The sequence below is a fragment of the Pithys albifrons genome, chromosome 18 (assembly GCF_047495875.1).
Source record: "Pithys albifrons albifrons isolate INPA30051 chromosome 18, PitAlb_v1, whole genome shotgun sequence".
Taxonomy (NCBI): Eukaryota; Metazoa; Chordata; class Aves; order Passeriformes; family Thamnophilidae; genus Pithys; species Pithys albifrons.
Window position 1 is genome coordinate 1,019,827 of NC_092475.1, and position 17,532 is coordinate 1,037,358.

Here is a 17,532-nt window from a genome sequence, read left to right on the forward strand (position 1 = left end):
AATTCTGCTCCCTACCACACACAAAGGGGTGTGGAAGCCCCTACATCCCTCAGTCTCTCCTCTGGCTGTGATGCCCCCCCATCCCATCCCACCCTGACACCCCTCTGCCCCTCCAGGTCTCACCACCCTATGAGGTGCCGCTGGGGCTGCCTGTGGAGCCGGGTCGGGCAAAGGCAGCGGCAGCACGGGAGAGCACTGGGGCACTGAAGGCCTGGTTGGCACGGCACCCCAGGAACCCCTACCCCAGCAAGGGGGAGAAGGTGATGCTGGCCGTAGTCAGCCGGATGAGCCTCACCCAGGTCTCCACCTGGTTTGCCAACGCCCGCCGGCGCCTCAAGAAGGAGAACAAGGCAGGCTGGGCCACACGCGGCGCCTCGGACGGTGAGGACAGCGAGGGTGAGGGGGTCCCACCGCCTGCCACACCCATTCCCAGTTCCAGCCCTCTGCAGGATGGGTCCAGGGGCAGCCCTGAGGAAGGGCCAGACCCTGGGCAGGGCAAGCAGCCCCAGAAAACCAAGATCTGGAGTGTGGAGGCGATGCTGGCATCTGCCCCCAGCAAGGATGGATGCCTGCCGGGGGTGCCAGTGGTGCTGGAGCAGGTGTAGGACTGGAGGAGTTGTCCTGTCCCCAAGGGCATGTCAGGACAGACAGCCATGGGACCTGGAGGGTGGGCAGGGAGGGAGTGGTAAATAAATGTGACTTTGTCTTGGGCCTTCTGGTGCTGCCTGTCTGCGATGGGGACGCTGGTGGGGGTGCTGGCAGGGACATGGGGTGTCAGTGGGGATGCTGGTAGGGATGCAGGTGTGCCGACAGGGATGTGGAGAATGTCACTCACTGCCCGTGGTGCTACAAGGAGCCTCTGGGGAACAGGGCAGGTCCACGGCAGAGATCAAAACTGGACTTTGCTCTTCTTGATAAAAGTAATAGAATGGTTAGTGGTGTTAAATTAATCCTTGCAAAGTAAAACCCAAGAAGGTTAAATAAAGCCCAGAGGCTCTGCATAAAAACCACAACGACTACAAAACAGCTGCAAAGACATCTTTACACACCAAAGAAACTCCTCTCCTCTTCCCCTCCCTGGGACACAGTGTCGCCAAACACGGGACTCACACATGGGAAAAAAACACAGATGCAATGGGAGCAGCCCCGCCAGGAGCGTGGGCGCCACGGACAGAACTATTTACACTATGGACACGGAGCTGTGCTGGGGCCCGTCCGGCCGCAGGAGCCCCCGGGCTCTGCCCGTCCCTCTCCTGCCGGGGCCCCTCCGGCCGCGGCGCTCAGCGCCCAGCACTCCCTTCTTCAGCCGCGATTAATCTCCGGGCTGCTGCTCTGCTCTCAGCCCTGCTCCTGCCCTTTGTCTGCTGTGCAGGAGGAGGACGAAGAGCTGAGGGTCCAGCCCAACTGTTTGTAGACTGTGACGAGCTCCTGCAGCCACTCTGCTGAGGGCTCCACGCGGAAATTCCAGTGCTGTTCTGCATGGGAAGGCACCAGGCGCTGAACTTTCCCCGTGGTCCAGGCAGAGTATGTTGTGGGGTCAGGGAACACCTGTGCCCCAAGGGACAACACTCCAAGGAACTCAAATCCTCCCTGGCACAGGTGCAGGGGATGGTTGTGCAGGTTCAGGAATGGGGGAACCCAAAGACCTCCAGACACAGGCACTGGCAGAGGCTGTAGACAATGCAGAGGAGGAGGGTGGAGGGCACGAGGCTGACCAGGATGATGCCCAGGCTGTGGTGCTCAATGAGCAGGAGGTAGATGCCGAAGGGCAGGGAGCTGAAGTAAAGGAGACAGAGGACACCCAGGATGAAGCGAGGGACAGCTCGCCACCCCCAGGAGTGGCACTTCTGCCCGGGGCCATGGCACGGCAGCGCACCCAGGCTGGTGGAGTGGTACAGTCGCACCACCTCCAGCCTGCCCAGGCTCTCTGGCGGGGCCACGTCCTCTGGTACCTCCAGAATGGTGACAACCAGGCAGTCAGGGCTAGATGTGGGCTCCAACACGCCAGGGCAAAGGAGGACCTCGGGGGATCGGGGGGCACCCCCTTTCTTGACCAGTTCACGACCCGTCAGCAGTGCCAGTGCCTCGCTGTCATCCTGCAGCTGCTGCACATCCCCGCCGGGCACCGGGCTGTGCTGGCGGCAGAAGGGGCAGCGGAGCTGGGGGCTTGATGCATCCCCCGGAGACACCATTCTGCGCAGGCAGCGGGCACAGACGCGATGGCCACAGCGGAGCAGTTTGGGCCTTCGGGCGCGGACGTCGAAGCGGCTGTAGCAGATCTGGCACTCCAGCTCGGGGGGCGCCGGTGCCACCGGCGGGGACCCTGGCTCGCTGCCCGGCTGGGCCATCCTCCCAGAGGGGCGCAGGAGGCTGCCCGGGCTGCGGGAAGATGCGGTCAGGCAGGGCTGGGGGGCAGGTCCTGGGCCCGCTGCCTCTCACGGGTGGGCTCCCATGGTCAGTGTCCCCCGGTGGCGCCGCAGGGCCGGGGGAGCAGGGCCCTCCCCGGCCCGAACTCCAACACTCGGTCGGTGACACGGGCGCGGCACTCGCCCTCATTCTGGTCCCCTTTTCTGGGGAGGACATCGCTCCCGGGGGAGGGCGCCAGCGTTGGGGGGCGCATCTTTGGCCCTCACGGTGCGTGCCGGTTCCCCGGGGCCCCGTGGTCGGGACGGCTCCGGACATCGGCTCTGCCGGCGGCGGGGACCTCCCTACCCCCGACCCTCCTTTCCCTCTCCAGGACGAGCAGCGCTCGGTCCGCACCTCCCGCCGGCGCTCCCGGCCCGCACCGCATCCCCGCCCGTACCTGCGCTCCGCGGCTCCCGGAGGGGACTCGGCGGCGGGTGGGTGCCCGGCCCCGGCGGGCTCGCTGGTGCCGGTGGGCTCCGCGGCGGCGGGCTCGGGCCCGGCAGCCCCATGGGGGAGGCGCGGGGCGCTGCCCGCAGCGCTGCGGGGGCGAGCGCGGCGCAGGGGCCGCCGGCAGCGCCGCGGCGTTGGCTCGGTAACGGGGAGCGAAGAGCGGGGAACGGGGCGGGCTCGGACGGGGCCCCCTCGGGCAGAACTGGGCTGCGGGAGGACCACGCAGGGGTTTATGCAGGGGTCGGTGCGGGGTTTGGTGCGGGATCGGTGCAGGTCCCTGCACGCCGCCGCCCCCCCTTTGCGGGCAGCCCTGAGGATGCTCCTTCCCGGCCCGGGCACTGCGGCAGCGGCCCCGGGGGTCTGGCACGCCCTGGGAGTCGAGTCGTGGGCACTCGGGGGACGCAGCGCTTGGCAGGTTCAGGCTGGGCACGGCCGAGCCCCTGGCACATCCCACCCCAGCCCGGCCATACCCACTGCCCTTACTGGAGGTTTCCAGCAGCCCCGGGGGGGCAGCAACACCCAGGGACTCCCCCCCCCACCTTCCTCCCTTCAGCCAGGCAGGAGAGGAGCAGCAGCACTGCTCACCACGGGGGCAGCATTAGTGAGGGCCCTTCAGTTCAAATCATCCACGTTTGGCACAGTCTGAAAGGGCTTTTTATGTCAGGGGTCCAGCTCCTGGTGTGCCTCATTCACCCCAGCCCTGTCTGTACCCCCCATCAGTCCCAGCTGCCCCCCTCAGCTGCCCCCTCCACCACAGACCCTCGGACAGCTTGACCCAGTCCCTGTCACCTGTCCTTGACATCCACTGTCAGCTTGACACACCCCTTTGACCGTCTCTTGCTCTGGATAAAGGAGACATTCTGGAAGCAGCAATGCCACTGAGCCACTGATGTCATACCGCCTGTGAGACCACGGCCATTGGACACCTAACCAGGTAACTGACCCTCACTTGAGGGAGCAGCAAAGGGCTCTGTGTGGACTGACTGACCCAGGGGTGGGGACACTCCCAGCATTAGCACATCTCTGCTCACCTGTGCCTCTCAAACAGCCAGTCTTGGCTCAAACAATGAATAAAAGAGAAAAAAGGCTTCATAAACTGCCACTTCTGCAGTCACCATTCCCAGCTGCCCCAAGTGTCCTTAAAGGACATCAAAGATCTCCTTGCCTCTGTCAGAAGTATCTTGGAAGAGCTGCAAAGACTCTGGGAGGAGGCAGAGTGTGGGACAGGGCAGTTCTGCCCACCCCAGAGTAGCACTGACACTGTTCCAGCACTGTCACTGCTGTGGCATCCCACAAAAGAGGTCGATGTGCTGCCCTGAGGGGTCCAAGGGCAGACCAGCTGCCCGTGTTCCTCTGAGGGGAGAGCACCAAATCCACACTGGAGCTGCCAAGAGTCAGGAGCTGCATGGTTACGCTGCTTCAGAGGCTCACACTGGTCTTTAGGAAACAAAACTCACCAGGTCAGGGCCACACGGAACAGGGTGGACACCAGATAGTTCTGAAAAAAACAAACCTCAATGTTTTCCTCACCTTCCACCCAGGCAGAGGCTGGACAGGGGGTGAACACAAACCCTGGATGCCAGAGAAGGAAAGGCACGGACACAAGCAGAGCTGTATGCTGGTTTTAATGTTCCTAAGAACTAGGAAACAGAAATCAAAAATAGACTTTGCTCTTCTTGATAAAAGTAATAAAATGGTTAGCGGTGTTAAATTAATCCTTACAAAACAAAACCCAAGAAGGTTAAATAAAGCCCAGAGGCTCTGCATAAAAACCACAACGACTACAAAACAGCTGCAAAGACATCTTTACACACCAAAGAAACTCCTCTTCTCCGCTCCTCCCCTCTCCAGGACACAGTGTCGCCAAACACGGGACTCACACATGGGAAAAAAACACAGATGCAATGGGAGCAGCCCCGCCAGGAGCGTGGGCGCCACGGACAGAACTATTTACACTATGGACACGGAGCTGTGCTGGGGCCCGTCCGGCCGCAGGAGCCCCCGGGCTCTGCCCGTCCCTCTCCTGCCGGGGCCCCTCCGGCCGCGGCGCTCAGCGCCCAGCACTCGCGCTTGCCACCCGTCCCGCCATCTGTCCCACTGTCCTTCTGCTGCCCAGCTCTGGCTGCCCCTTCCCTCGGCACTACCCGGCTCCTCCTGCTGTGCCACACGGGGCTCCCTTGCCCCCGGCGAGGGCCGTGGCTGAGCCCCCTCTCCCGCTGGCGGCCGGACGCTCCCAGCTCCTTCCTGGGGGCCGCTGTGCAGTTCGCAGGGGAGAGCAGGTGCCGTGGAGCTGCTGTGCAGGAGTCCCGGGCTGGTGCTGCACACTCAGCAGTCTCTGCTGCCCCGGCCAGCCCCGGGGCTGTTGGCACCTCCTCTGCTGCCTCACACCTCTCCTTAGTTAGGATTAGTCTCTCTGCTGCTGCTCTGCTCTCGGCCCAGCTCCCGCTCTTTGTCTGCTGCAGAGGAGGACGAGGAGGAGGAGGACGAGGAGGAAGAAGATGAGGAGCTGAGGGTCCGGCCCGAATGCTTATAGGCTGCAACGAGCTCCTGCAGTCGCTCTGGCGTGGGCTCCCACTTGGCAAAGCCGGCGCTGTTCTGCAGGAAGAGGACGGCTGTGTTGTGCACAGCCTTGTAGTACATCTCCTCTCTGCAAGGGAAGAGCACATGCATCAGCACCTCCCCTGGGCCCAAGCAAAGCCATCGACACCTGCTCCTCTTCTTCCTGCCCACCATCCTTAGGACAAGTATTTGCCCCAGTCATTTCCCTCATTCTGAAGGAGGTGGAGGCACTGTGCAGCCTCAGGCAGTTCTGAGTACATCAGAGGCTCCTGAGCTTTCAGAGGGAAACACTCCTGCTGCACAGCCTCAGTGGCTCTCTATCGACATGTGCTGGGACCTCGCTGCAAAAGGGACTTATCACAGTGAGGCATCAGTCCTAACCAGGAGAGCAGAACTTTTCAGGCACTTGTTGCTAAAACAAGTTGTTGCTCAGACTTGTTGCCGCAGCAGCAGGGCAGGGGTGAGCCTGCTGCACTGGGGATCGAGCCCCCACTGGCCCTTGTCCTTGCTGTCCACAGTGATACCCACCCAGCTGCTGCAGCTCAGCTGGCTCACAGGCCCAAGGGCTGGCAGAGGAGTACAGATGAGCACCACAGGTGTGACCTGTTCCGGCTGTACTCGTGCCCAAGGCATACATCTCTCACAAGCTCTGTTAGCAGTCATTAAATGGACGTGGAATTCACAATGCTGCCTGCTCATCCTGAACACCCAGGGTGATGATGTGCTGCGTTTGTCCTTGCCTGCTCCCTGCTTCCCACTGATCTCAGCTTGGGAGAGGATATTTCTGTCACACGGCTTCAGAGCCGTGTTCCCAGCGGGATCTGAGAACAAAGCCTACTTTTTGCAGACGTGCTGGGACCCGCTGCGGTACTCGTGATCGAAGGCCGGCAGGATGAGCTGGTGCCGCTTGAACTTGCTCTGCTCCATGCGGGTCAGCGCCGGCGTGGGGGGGTCCCGCCACTCGGGGATGAAGACGATGAAGGAGAGCGGCTCACTGGAGCTCTCCAGCAGTTTCTAGTGCAACAAGGAAAGGAACAACCTTTCAACACTGGCTGGGCAATGACGTGTCTAGTAAGTGCTACGGAAAGGAATCACTTCTGCTTTGAGCGGTGCTGCAGCTGCCACCGTTACTGGCCCCTGCCCTCAGCCCCGCCAGGAGGGCACAGGAGGGGTGGGGAGAACAGGATGGATGGCACAGCTCCATCCCAAACAACCCCACCAATGAGTAGATGTACCTCAAAGTGAGAGACCATGGCATCCATCAGCTCCTCACAGAACGGAGGATTTGCCTCAAAAGAGCCACTTATGGGGAAGAAATCCAGGCAGGGGCTGGGGAAAGAAGCAAAGATCCCTATCAGCTTGTCCTGAGTCATCCCATAGGCACACACCCACACAGACACAGCAAGGAACACAAGACTCACCCCCTGGATCCAAAATACCCGTCTGTGTCCAAGAAGGCTGAACAGTACTGCTTAAAATAGCAATTCAGGGGCGAGGCAAAGCATTCAAAACTCACTCCAAAGAGCTTGTGGAGGGCTTCAAAGATGTGCACGGGAAGTGCCCCTTGCAGACCAGTCCCTTCATAGAGCCCCACACCGAACATCATCTGAGGAGAGCAAATCCTGGTGAGCTGTGCCTGCACTCGCTGCTCCTGCCGCTCCCTTCACTGACCACAGACCCAGAGCCACACGTCCATGCACCCACTCCTCTAGATATGCAGGGCCCCCTCGTCCTTTCTCAAATTCCTGTAGGTCCCCGCATGTACCCAAGAATAATCTTCAGAGATTTCATCCAACTCCAGCCCCAGAAAAACCATCAGTTTTCTCTCGTACCCCTGTGGGTCTTCAGCTGCCCCTCAGAGTAAAGAGCTACTGAAGGTTTTCTTCACAAAAATCATTACCCTTGTGACAAGACCAGAACCACTCTCCAGACCATACTCCTACCTCAGCATGCTGGGAGCAGACAACAGACCCAGTTTAAACCCTGTGTTGGTCCAGGCTCCCAGAGCCATGTCCCTGCCCCAGATCAAAGACAAGTTCAGTTCCCAGTGCTGTCAAGGCTTTCTGATGTACAGCTGTGCTGAGACTTTACCTGGTATCGACGGAGAAGGCACCAAACCCTGGGCAGGAACTTTTCAAAGCCCGAGTCGTCAATGCAGCTGTACCGATAGAGCAGCCACTGGAAGAGAAAGCCCAGCCACTGAACACACCAGAACAGCCAAGGAGCAGCAATACACACACACTGCGACAGGGAAACGGATGCTGAGGAGCAGGTGGGCTCTGCAGGGAGCCATGTCAGCACATCTGCTGTCACTGTGTGAGCCACCAGCATGAATGAGCCACCACACCAGCACGTGTCTCTCAGCAAGGGCTGCCTTGCTGTTTAGGATGACATTCTGGATGCACAGTACGTATCCAGAGTACAGACCCAATACCTGGGAAATACTCCCAGCAGCAGCCTGACTCCAGCTAAGGCGAGAGCAGTGTCTGACAGCTCCTTGGTGTCAGCAGGCCATCCTGGGCCCAGCCCTGTCCTTGGGGCACACTGAGGTGACCCTGCCCCGAGGCAGTGGGCCCAGCCCTGTTCTTGGGGCACACTGAGGTGACCCTGCCCCGAGGCAGTGGGCCCAGCCCTGTCCTTGGGGCACACTGAGGTGACCCTGCCCCGAGGCAGTGGGCCCAGCCCTGTCCTTGGGGCACACTGAGGTGACCCTGCCCCGAGGCAGTGGGCCCAGCCCTGTCCTTGGGGCACACTGAGGACACCCTGCCCCGAGGCAGTGGGCCCAGCCCTGTCCTTGGGGCACACTGAGGTGACCCTGCCCCGAGGCAGTGGGCCCAGCCCTGTCCTTGGGGCACACTGAGGACACCCTGCCCCGAGGCAGTGGGCCCAGCCCTGTCCTTGGGGCACACTGAGGTGACCCTGCCCCGAGGCAGTGGGCCCAGCCCTGTCCTTGGGGCACACTGAGGTGACCCTGCCCCGAGGCAGTGGGCCCAGCCCTTACCAGCTTGCTGAAGTAGTTGCGGCTCACTTTGACCATCTCCCCCTTGTACCGCACACACGCCACGTTGTTCTCCATGTGCATCTCCACGCTGGGCAGTGGTGGGGAGGGGATGGCCAGTCTCACAGGGTAACAGTACACCAGCCTGTCCTGGACCTCGGTGGCTTCTACCTCAGCTACAGAGAATGAAGGGAAAGGCAGCCCGTGAGAAGCCAAGGGCATTCGGGACCAGTCTTACCTCCACCACCAAACACACAGAGACCTGAACAGCAGGGTGCTCCTCCCAAAAAAACACTGTGGGGGTCCCTCACAGATCTCACAGGCAGCTACCTGGGTTCAGAGCTGATTCCCCAAACTAATTCCATCTCCCACGGCCAGAGCACAGAGAAGACCCATTTCACAGTGTTTCTCTCTCTCTAACCAGACGAGGTGCAGACAGCATACAGCCACCCCAGCATCCTGAGGCACGTTCCAGACCACAAACACTCTTTGTGGCTACTGTTTCTATTTCAGTTTTCCCCAAACTCATCCAAAGCACAGGAAAAATTCCCAGGCTGCCAAATAGGAGGCAAAGGAATCTCCCTGCACCTTATGGTTACCCATCACCTCAGCTTCAGGGAAGCTCACGGGAGAGATCAGCTGGAAGGAATCCCTGACTCAGTGGGGTTAGAAGACAAGCAGCAAAAACACTGGCAAAAGGCAGACACTGGGACCTGAAGGGAGTCTGAGCAGAGCCAGGACCCAAAAGGGAAAAGGACTACAGACAGATAGAGGAAGGAAAAGCTGACTAGAGGTAGAAGTATGCAGACAAACTAGGAATAAAGGACAGAAAAAAGATCAAGGAACTTGAACTCTGCCAGGAAAGGGTGCTGACATGCCAGGAGGCACAGGGGAGCAGACGGTGCTCAGAAGAAACATGGCAAATGAGAATACAGGGAGAAGAGAACACTTGGCATTGGCAAGGGGATGTCAGCTGTCGCCAGGAATTCATGAAGCAGCAGGGCAAAAAGTAACAGTCCAGGGAAATGAACAAACACCTCGTTCAGTGTGAACAGCACCTAACAAGCTACTTCATCCCAGCAAATCACACATTTATGGTATTTGATGTTACAGCCAGTCACAGCACCTGATGGAAGACAGTCTGTCACTGCACAGGCACTGTGTGACTGACAGCTGAAGCCTACAAAGGACCGGCTGTTTCTGACTTAGAAATGCCACCCTGTGGATGCAGAGCTGCCCTCCCAACAGCTCGGAACGGGGACAGGCCACAGCACAGGGCCTTCAGCTGCAGTGCTGTACCCCTACAGCTCTTCAGAGCCGACTGCATACCAGAGATATTGTTCTCTTTGAGTATGGCAAGATGCTTCTCCCGGATCCGCTTGACGTACTCCAGGGATATGTAGTAAATCTTGCTGCAGATGCCTTCGACAGAGTCCTTGGCTGCAGCAGACACGTGGGGCCCGCACTGTTTGCGCAAGTGCTCCAGGCGGTCCTGCGGGACAGGGAACCAGAGTCCCTCACACAGCCACCACCGACTCCCTGGGGGCATTCAGAGTCTCCAGGCTGCTCTCCCATGGCACACAGCGAGGGGAAGGAATGGCAGCCGTCTCCCCATGTGCCCCCTCCCCGGCCCCCTGTGCCCAGCAGGACACTGACCATGTAGTCCTCCTTAGAGGCAGAATGGTCCCGTCGCAGCCAGCTGAAGGTGTCCTCCACATTCCACTTCACCACCTTCCTGCTGTCTGGGGAAGCACTCCTGCAAAAACAGAGAGGCAAAATTTAAGCCATGGCTGCACAGCAAGATATTCCACTCCCCTACATTTTCTGTCAGAGGGGAATCTGGCCCTGCCCTGTCACTGCCCTCCAGTTCTCCCTAAGAAAGGGCTTTCAGATGTTTGCATGACTAGGGCATGCCATGCTCTCTCCAAAACTCAGTGTAGCTGACTGTCATCCTCTCTGCAACAGGAGAGGCTCACAAAACTTTATCTGTTGCAGCAATGGTCCATTTTAACATTGCCTTTAATTTTCAAATATTCCTAGGAGCTTGTGACTCTAACTCCCCTGATAACAAGGTTTTCCTTTTCCCCACCAAGGTTCTCCACACAACCTTCCACAGTTCTGTCCTGTGGCAGAACCCTACCAGGTACACAAAATACCACTGTTAAGCTTGTTGCTCTGTGTGCCCAAGCACTCTTGTTTTTATCTCAGGGATGACAAAAGACATTCCATGTACAGTACTTCACCAACTCTCACTTGTCTCCACACATATTCCAGCTTCCTGGCATTACATATTACAGTAATATCTCTACCAAAAGATGTCTCCAGCACTACTGGTTTTTTTCTATATGTTCCTAACGTTGCTTTTCCTCAACAAGATTATGACCAGCACTGGATAAGGCAGGACGAGCAGCCCCTATAATCCTTTTCTCCTTTCTGAACGTGACAGCACTGCAAGAGGAGCCCCCACCTGGATTCAATCAGCCGTTTCGCAGCCTCAGCATACTTGAAGAGCAGCCTCTTGGCTTCCTCTCGGAACTTGATTCTGGATAACCTGAGGTAAATTAAATTCATATGCATCAGTCTCACAAAGGCATGAAGGCCAGGTCCAGTTCCCCAGCTTTCCATTACAAGCACTCTACCACTTCATCGACCAGAGGGAAGCACCACTGCACAGAATCCTGGCAGGTAAACCACCAGACCAGATGGATACAGAACCATCCCAGCAAGGTGCCCTGTCCGTGAATGGTACCTGATGGGAATGTCATTCATGATCTCTCTGAACATGGAAGGAGACACTACTGGCTCGCAGTCACTCGGTAAAAGAGGATCTGTCCCTTTATCAACCACTTTTCTCTCCAACATCCAGCGGTTAAAGGACTCCCTTGGGGGGTCAATCCCTGGAGACACACAGAAGAGTCTAATCAATACGATACAGAGATGCCCAGAAGATGTGATAAAGAATCACACAGAGTTCAGCCTCATCAATTCACAACTAACAATGCCAAAGTACAACCATCACAAGAAGAGACCACAGGGACAAAACACATGTAAACCAAAAGAAAGATCACCACAGCACAGCAGGACTGGGAAGGAAATGAGGGAGCCCAACAGAAACTCACCTTCCCGCTGCTGGCAGAGCTCACGGTAATGCTGCCGCAGCTTGAGAATGAGCTGGGACCGAAGCAGCTCCACCTCAGGGTGTGGAGAAAGCACTTCTGATGGTGCCCTCTGCTTAATCACAGCATTTGTCTGAATATCCAGGTCCCAATATACTCTGTGGCAGAAGCAAATGTCACCAGGATGGCCCGATCATTGGCTAATTATCAAATATTACTCCTAAAGATGCTTCCTTGGGCTGCTTCACCCAGCCAGGAAGCTGAACTACCAAGACTCCTGGCAAAGATACAGGGGCAAGTTATATACCCCAGGTTCTTCTTCAAAGATGTCTGAAAACCTGCATGTCTCTAATCCTTCACTGAGAGAGGAACAGAAGACAAATGGAGACAACTCACTCAGTTGGTCGTAGAAGAGCTGCCTGCTGTTTGTCTTCAGGTGAAACACACCATGCCTTCAAAACAGAGGTTCCTGGAATACTGGGAGAGCTGGGGACTGGCTGAGCAGGGGGGTTCCCAGGAACATCAGTCTGTGTGTGAAAGATGAATTACTGCACCACAGACACAGGTAAAGGGGAAGCAGCCCAGTAAACCAAACAGTCCTGTACTGGAACACCAGGCAGGAGACCCCCGTGAGCTCTCCAGCTTGGTTTCGGGTTGCACATATTTGTTTCACAGCACCAGACCCACCCACCTTGGGCTTCTTCATGCTGTTGCCGCTTGGTGGAACCTCCTCTGAGAACCTCCTCTTCCTCTGCTTGCTCTCCACAGAGGTATCTGCCACCCCACCTTCCAGTGGCATTGGAGCTGCATTCAATCCCAGAGGATCTGACTGTGAGAGTCCAAACAACAGCAGCACAGATCAGCTCACCCGCCGCCACTGCAGACCCCAAACAAAGGCTGTAAGCCCTTAACTTTCCATTGCACTGTGCCCAGCTCCCACATGGATGGAAATAAGAACACCACTATTCACACCAGCATAAAGCTAAAAGATTCTCCTGTAGACCTGTGCCTGTGCACTTTATTTAAAGATTGGGATGAGAAAAAAGCACCCCAACTCCCCCAACCTGAGTGCTCTGTGATCACCTGGAGCAGCACCACCTGAGCGCACACCCAAAGGGGGAACATTTTCCCAGAACCTTGCACAGCACAGAGCTCTGAAGGCACAGAAACCCTCCCACACCTGTACTCTGAGGTGCAGAGATCACGGCCCATGTCAGTCCTGGCACAGCCCCCTGAGGTGAGTGTGCACTTACAATGACATCGTGCTGTCCCAGCACAGGCATCTCCCACAGAGACTGGTTCGTGAAGCGGTTGAAGTAGTAGGGGCGGTTCTCCCGCTTGCTCCAGCACTTCTCCCAGCCAGCCTGCACCAGCTCATCTGAGGGGACAGCAACAGTCAGGAGGGAGCATCCTGCTCTGCAGGCCCCAGCACTGCCACAGCACACTGAAACACATCATTCCCTTGGCAGCCCCTCTGTACCCCCCTCCCTGCTCCCCTGGCCCTGCAGGATTCCCGAGGGCAGCTGGTACCTGGCAGGTCCTGTACCAGGCGCATGGGTTTGGGGGAGCTGGGCTGGTTCTGGTTGGAGGTGCCAGGTGAGTGACTCATGAGAGACGCTTCCTCAGCAGGGCTTCTGTGATTCTCATTGGCCATTTCTCAGCAACCACACTAGGAAAGACAGACACAACATCCAGAATTACAGCAGGAATGATACCAGATCCACTCGGCCCACTCAGCTGCAGCACTACGAGTTCATTCTGACAATAAAACAGGGATTGAATCAGTGCACACAAACAGCACCTCAACCCTGAAAAACACCTGTTCCTCTGGACACAACAAGCTGTGAAGAATGCTGAGTGTTAAATGGGGTCAGTCAGGGTGTTCTTCAGGCCAGCATTCAAAACATTCACTTTTCAGCTAAATCCCTCCTAAGAGTGGAGCATCAGGACTGAGAGCATAAAAAATAACATCCACTCCCCTGTGATTATGTGCCACCTTCTGCCACACCAATACCACCGGCCATGTCTGACCTGTTGTCCTCAGAGACAGTTTAAATCAACACTCACCCACACATAACTGCACAGCATTTAAAGAAAAGGCTTTAATTAAAAAAAGTCTGCTACATAAAATAGCCCTGGAGCTTCACTACCAACTTCTGTGGTTCAGAGAACCGCAGGCTGGGCGTTGGGACCTTCAAAATTATTTTCCTCCATATGTCCCAGGCCCACAGTAACTGCTTGGCCTCAGCCAGACTGTTTTGGCCCTTGGTGCTTTTTCATCTGCATAACAACAGTTATGCAAAAGAAGGTCTGTTGGAACAATAAAGCTCCTCTTAATCATAATCTAATGTTGCCAGCTGGAGGGAAACAGCCAGGCTTTTCCTCTCTTAGTCACCACTCTTCCCCCGGGGAAGTTTCTGAAACCGCAGATTGCTCCTCTCTGGCAGCCCGGAACACACTGGCCATGAACTGGGGGAAACAAGGCATTTTACATAATTCCCAGCTACCTCAGACACTGAACTCTACTCAGGCCTTGGAGACACCTGACAGGACACACCAGCAGTCAGGGTGGCAGCAACACAAGCTGTGCACAACGTGCTCTTCACCTGGGCATGGCAGTGCCAGCAAGAGGAGCCGCGTTCGGCAGCTCTGCAGTGAAAACTTCGGATCTGGGGCCAAGTCACTCGGATTGTCCCCTCTGCTACCCCTCCTGTGCACAAGGCCCACTGGCTGTTTCAGCAGAGCAGAATGGCAGGAGCCAGCAGGGACCAGTAGCTCATGTACCCACAGCACTGGCTGTGGAATCAGCATCAAAGAACTCAACCCTTTCAGCCCCTTGGAAGATGTTTCCATCTTTCCAGGCAGGGTACACAAGGAAAGGTGTGGGACACTGCAGAACTGGGGGCTCTGCTCAGAACTGGCAGGTAACAATCCCTGTGCCTGCTGCAGAGCACACACTGCAATTGTGGACCTTTAACAGCCTCATCAGGGGTGTGTTGTGCAATTTCATACTGAACTTCAACCCTGTTGTGCTCCCACTGTCACTTCTCAAGGTGCCCACGGGAGCTGGGCCAGTGGCACCAGCTCAGACTCGTGCTGGGCTGTGGGTACAGAGACCCCAGCCCGAAGTGCCACAAGGCAGGAGCCTCACCTGGCAGCTCTGCCGGTGCAGGAACCGCTGAAGGGAGTTTAGCCCCTCCTCCTCCTCGTATTCAAAGTAAACCCACATCTGCACATGCACCTGGTGCTGTGTCCTGCACGCTGCACAGAGCACACACTGTAGTGAACTGGTACATACTGGTGGGACCAGGGCTCCCAAAGTGGTGTGTGTCAATACACAGCCAGCGCTGGGCACTGAGCCCTGCCCAGCCCGGGTGGCACCCACAGCTCCAGGGACCTGCCAGTGTTTCTCACCACCCGTCCCTCAAAAGAGCTGTCAAACAGGGTCACTGGCTCTGCCTTCTCCCATTTATGGATAAACTGGAATAGTGGAAGTAGCCAAGAAGCTTTATCACTTGATCAGTGTTGACGAGTGTTAAATCCAAGTACCCTTAAGGTCTGGGAAAAGGAAACAGCCAAACTAACAGGAATCCTGGCAGAAGCAACTCTACTTTTATGTAACTACACTGGGACTTAAGACAGTGACAGGGATCCAGAGGAAGCATTTTGTGGTGGTTACGGAATGTTTTTATACACCATGGCAATGCATACAGCGCTTCACAGACACGGTACGATGCTGTCCCTGCCCAGAGAGCTTACAACCTAGAGCGGCAGCACAGCCAGCGACCACAGCCAGGGGAAAGGACACACAGAGTAAGGAGGTACAGCAAACAGGGCCGGTAGTTGGTTCCATTTCACCGAGGTAGGATTTTGTACAAGACAACAGCAAATGCAGACAAAGGAGAACAGCGACAGCCCCCCGGGACACCCCCGCGGTTCTGCCCCATCCCGGGACCGGGGCTGCTCCCGAGGCTGGGGGCCAGGCCACCGCCTCCGGTACCATGCCCTGCCCGAGCGCGGGCCCGGGGCAGGGCGGCGCTCCCGGGGGACACGGGAGCTGGGGCCGGGGCACCGTGTCTGCCGGGCAGCTCCCGGGGCTGCCCTGCCGGCGGCGGAGACGGCACGGAGCTCCTCGGCGCGGCGGGCCGGGCCCGGCGGGCGGCCACGGGCGCGCAGCGAGTGCGGAGCGCAGGCGGCGGCGGCGACAAGTCTGCAGGCTGGCCAGGAGCGGTCCGGGGGCGCGGCCTAAGCGGGGCGGCGGCCGGCCGGGCGGGTACTTACGGTGGCGGGCTGCCTGGCGGGACGCGTGGCCGTCGCTCCGTGCTCGCCGCTGGCGCGCCGGGGCCGCATCCTCATAGCGGGGCGTCCCGCGCCTGGCCCGCGGGGGCGGCTGCGGAGACAGGAGCCCGTTACGGCGCCGCGGGGAGGGGCCGCGGGACGCGCAGGCGCGGCGGGGGCGCACCGGGGGCGCGGCGGCGGCGGCGGACGCGCTCTAAGATGGCGGCCGCGGGCCTGCGCCGCCTCCCCTCCGCCGCCCGCCGCCGCCGCCAGCCGCCCCCCCGCGCTCCGCCGCCTCCCCCTGCACGGCGGGCCGCGGCCGCGCTGTCGCGCCGCTTACCTGGGCGTGAGAGCGGGGGCTGCAGGCACCGGGCAGCGCTGCGTCCGCCGCCGCCCCACCTCCGCCTCGCCCGCCCCGCCGCCGCCATCTTGCGCCGGGGCCGCGGGTGCGGGGCGCATGCGCGGAGCAGAGCCCGCGCTCGGGGAAGCAACGCGGCGCATGCGCACCGGCCCGCCCGGTCGCCCCGCCCGCCCGGCGCCATCTTTGTGGCGGGCACCGCCCCGCTGGGGGCGCGGCCCCGCCCGGCCCATCCCGGGGCCCCTCTGGGCGGACTGGCCATCCCCGGGGCCGCTCTGGCGCGGACAAGCCCCTTTGGGTCGGATCGGCCCCACCCGGGCCGTCCTGGGGCCCCTTGGCGCGGAGCGGCCCCGCCGCGGGCGGTTCCCGGCACTGACGGGCGCGGTCGCCACCACAGGCCCTTTGAAGGCGGCGGCGCCGGGAGGGGCCGCTCTGATGTGCGGGGTGCGGAGCTTCCGCCCCCCGCGGCGCACAGCGGCGCTCCCCGGCCCTGCCGGTGGTCCCTGCTGGTCCCCGAGGGCCCTGGGGCGCGGCGCTGACACGATCCCTGCCCCGCAGACCCCGGGGGTCCCTCGCTCGCCCCGCGGCCGCTGCCGGCGCTGCGTTAACTCTGCCGGAGGGTGACACGGGGCGGGGAAGGGCACTCCGCTGTTCGGGGGTACCGGGGGGGCTGCAGGAGCTGAGCCCCGGCGTGCCAGCCCTGCAGAGCGCCCGTCCGCCCCCCGGGGGCTGCTGCTGGCCCACGGTCCCCGTGGGGACGGGCAGGGACAGCGGCGGGGCCACCCCCCGCAGCCACGGTCCCTGTCCTGCCCCTTCCCTCTGGGACACCCCCGCCCAGCTTCCCAAGGGGTTTCCTTCTTCCCATCGCAGTCGCTGTCCCGGGAGCGCTGCCCTCTGCTCCGGGAGCACCGGGGTCAGTTTAATGAGTTAGTGCTGGCGCAGCAGTTCGGGGGGGGTCAGTGCTGTGTAAGCACTGGGGCTCCCCCGCTGGGCCCCCAGCCCGGTCCCGCTGCCCGGGGCACAAAGGGCCGGCTCAGACTGACCCCTGGGGGCAGAGGGGACTCTGCGGAGGGTCAGTGTCCCGGAGCCAGGCGGCTTAAGTGGCCGGAGGGACTGGCGAGGTCAGGGACAAGCCCTTTGGCATGGATCCTCCAGCCAGGATTTTTGGGAAGAAGCCCCGGGCTGAGGCCCTGCCAGTCCTGCCCGTGACGGGTGGAATGGAGCAGGATGGTGGCATGGGCGCTGCCGGGGACACTGCCAGTGTCCCTCGCGGTGCTGTGACCTGCAGGCTGCCGGCAGCACGCCGGGCAGGGCCAGCCAGTCCCGCAGCCCCGGAGCTGCCCGAGTGGTCCCAGGGGCCGGGGCAG

The 17,532-nt window shown here is 59.5% G+C and overlaps 2 protein-coding genes across 2 annotated transcripts; both read right to left on the reverse strand.

Moving 5' to 3' along the window:
* Positions 1–869: 869 nt before the first annotated feature.
* Positions 870–3,008, reverse strand: LOC139680368 (E3 ubiquitin-protein ligase RNF182-like). Its single transcript, XM_071572912.1, has 2 exons — positions 2,804–3,008; positions 870–2,379 (listed from the first exon to the last, which is right to left on the reverse strand). Exon 2 carries the CDS (start codon positions 2,346–2,348, stop codon positions 1,623–1,625), a length of 726 nt encoding a protein of 241 aa, XP_071429013.1. The 5' UTR covers positions 2,349–2,379; positions 2,804–3,008; the 3' UTR covers positions 870–1,622.
* A 1,455-nt stretch (positions 3,009–4,463) lies between these two features.
* On the reverse strand, positions 4,464–16,254 carry PCIF1 (phosphorylated CTD interacting factor 1). Its single transcript, XM_071572970.1, has 17 exons — positions 16,148–16,254; positions 15,811–15,919; positions 13,060–13,198; positions 12,783–12,907; positions 12,221–12,358; positions 11,926–12,056; positions 11,533–11,687; positions 11,163–11,310; positions 10,881–10,964; positions 10,070–10,169; positions 9,743–9,905; positions 8,417–8,589; positions 7,507–7,593; positions 6,837–7,021; positions 6,651–6,744; positions 6,254–6,429; positions 4,464–5,503 (listed from the first exon to the last, which is right to left on the reverse strand). The coding sequence occupies exons 3-17, from the start codon at positions 13,181–13,183 to the stop codon at positions 5,251–5,253; spliced, it is 2,136 nt and encodes a 711-aa protein (XP_071429071.1). The 5' UTR covers positions 13,184–13,198; positions 15,811–15,919; positions 16,148–16,254; the 3' UTR covers positions 4,464–5,250.
* Between the last annotated feature and the right edge of the window lie 1,278 nt (positions 16,255–17,532).

Excerpts from the sequence above, each read along its gene's own strand:
- PCIF1 (XM_071572970.1), bottom strand. The coding sequence starts at position 13,183 with ATGGCCAATGAGAATCACAGAAGCCCTGCTGAGGAAGCGTCTCTCATG. Across the intron at positions 11,688-11,925 it reads GCTCTTCTACGACCAACTGA|AGTATATTGGGACCTGGATA; the intron begins GTGAGTTGTCTC and ends CTTCTGCCACAG. Across the intron at positions 10,965-11,162 it reads ATGAATGACATTCCCATCAG|GTTATCCAGAATCAAGTTCC; the intron begins GTACCATTCACG and ends AATTTACCTCAG.
- LOC139680368 (XM_071572912.1), bottom strand. The coding sequence starts at position 2,348 with ATGGCCCAGCCGGGCAGCGAGCCAGGGTCCCCGCCGGTGGCACCGGCG.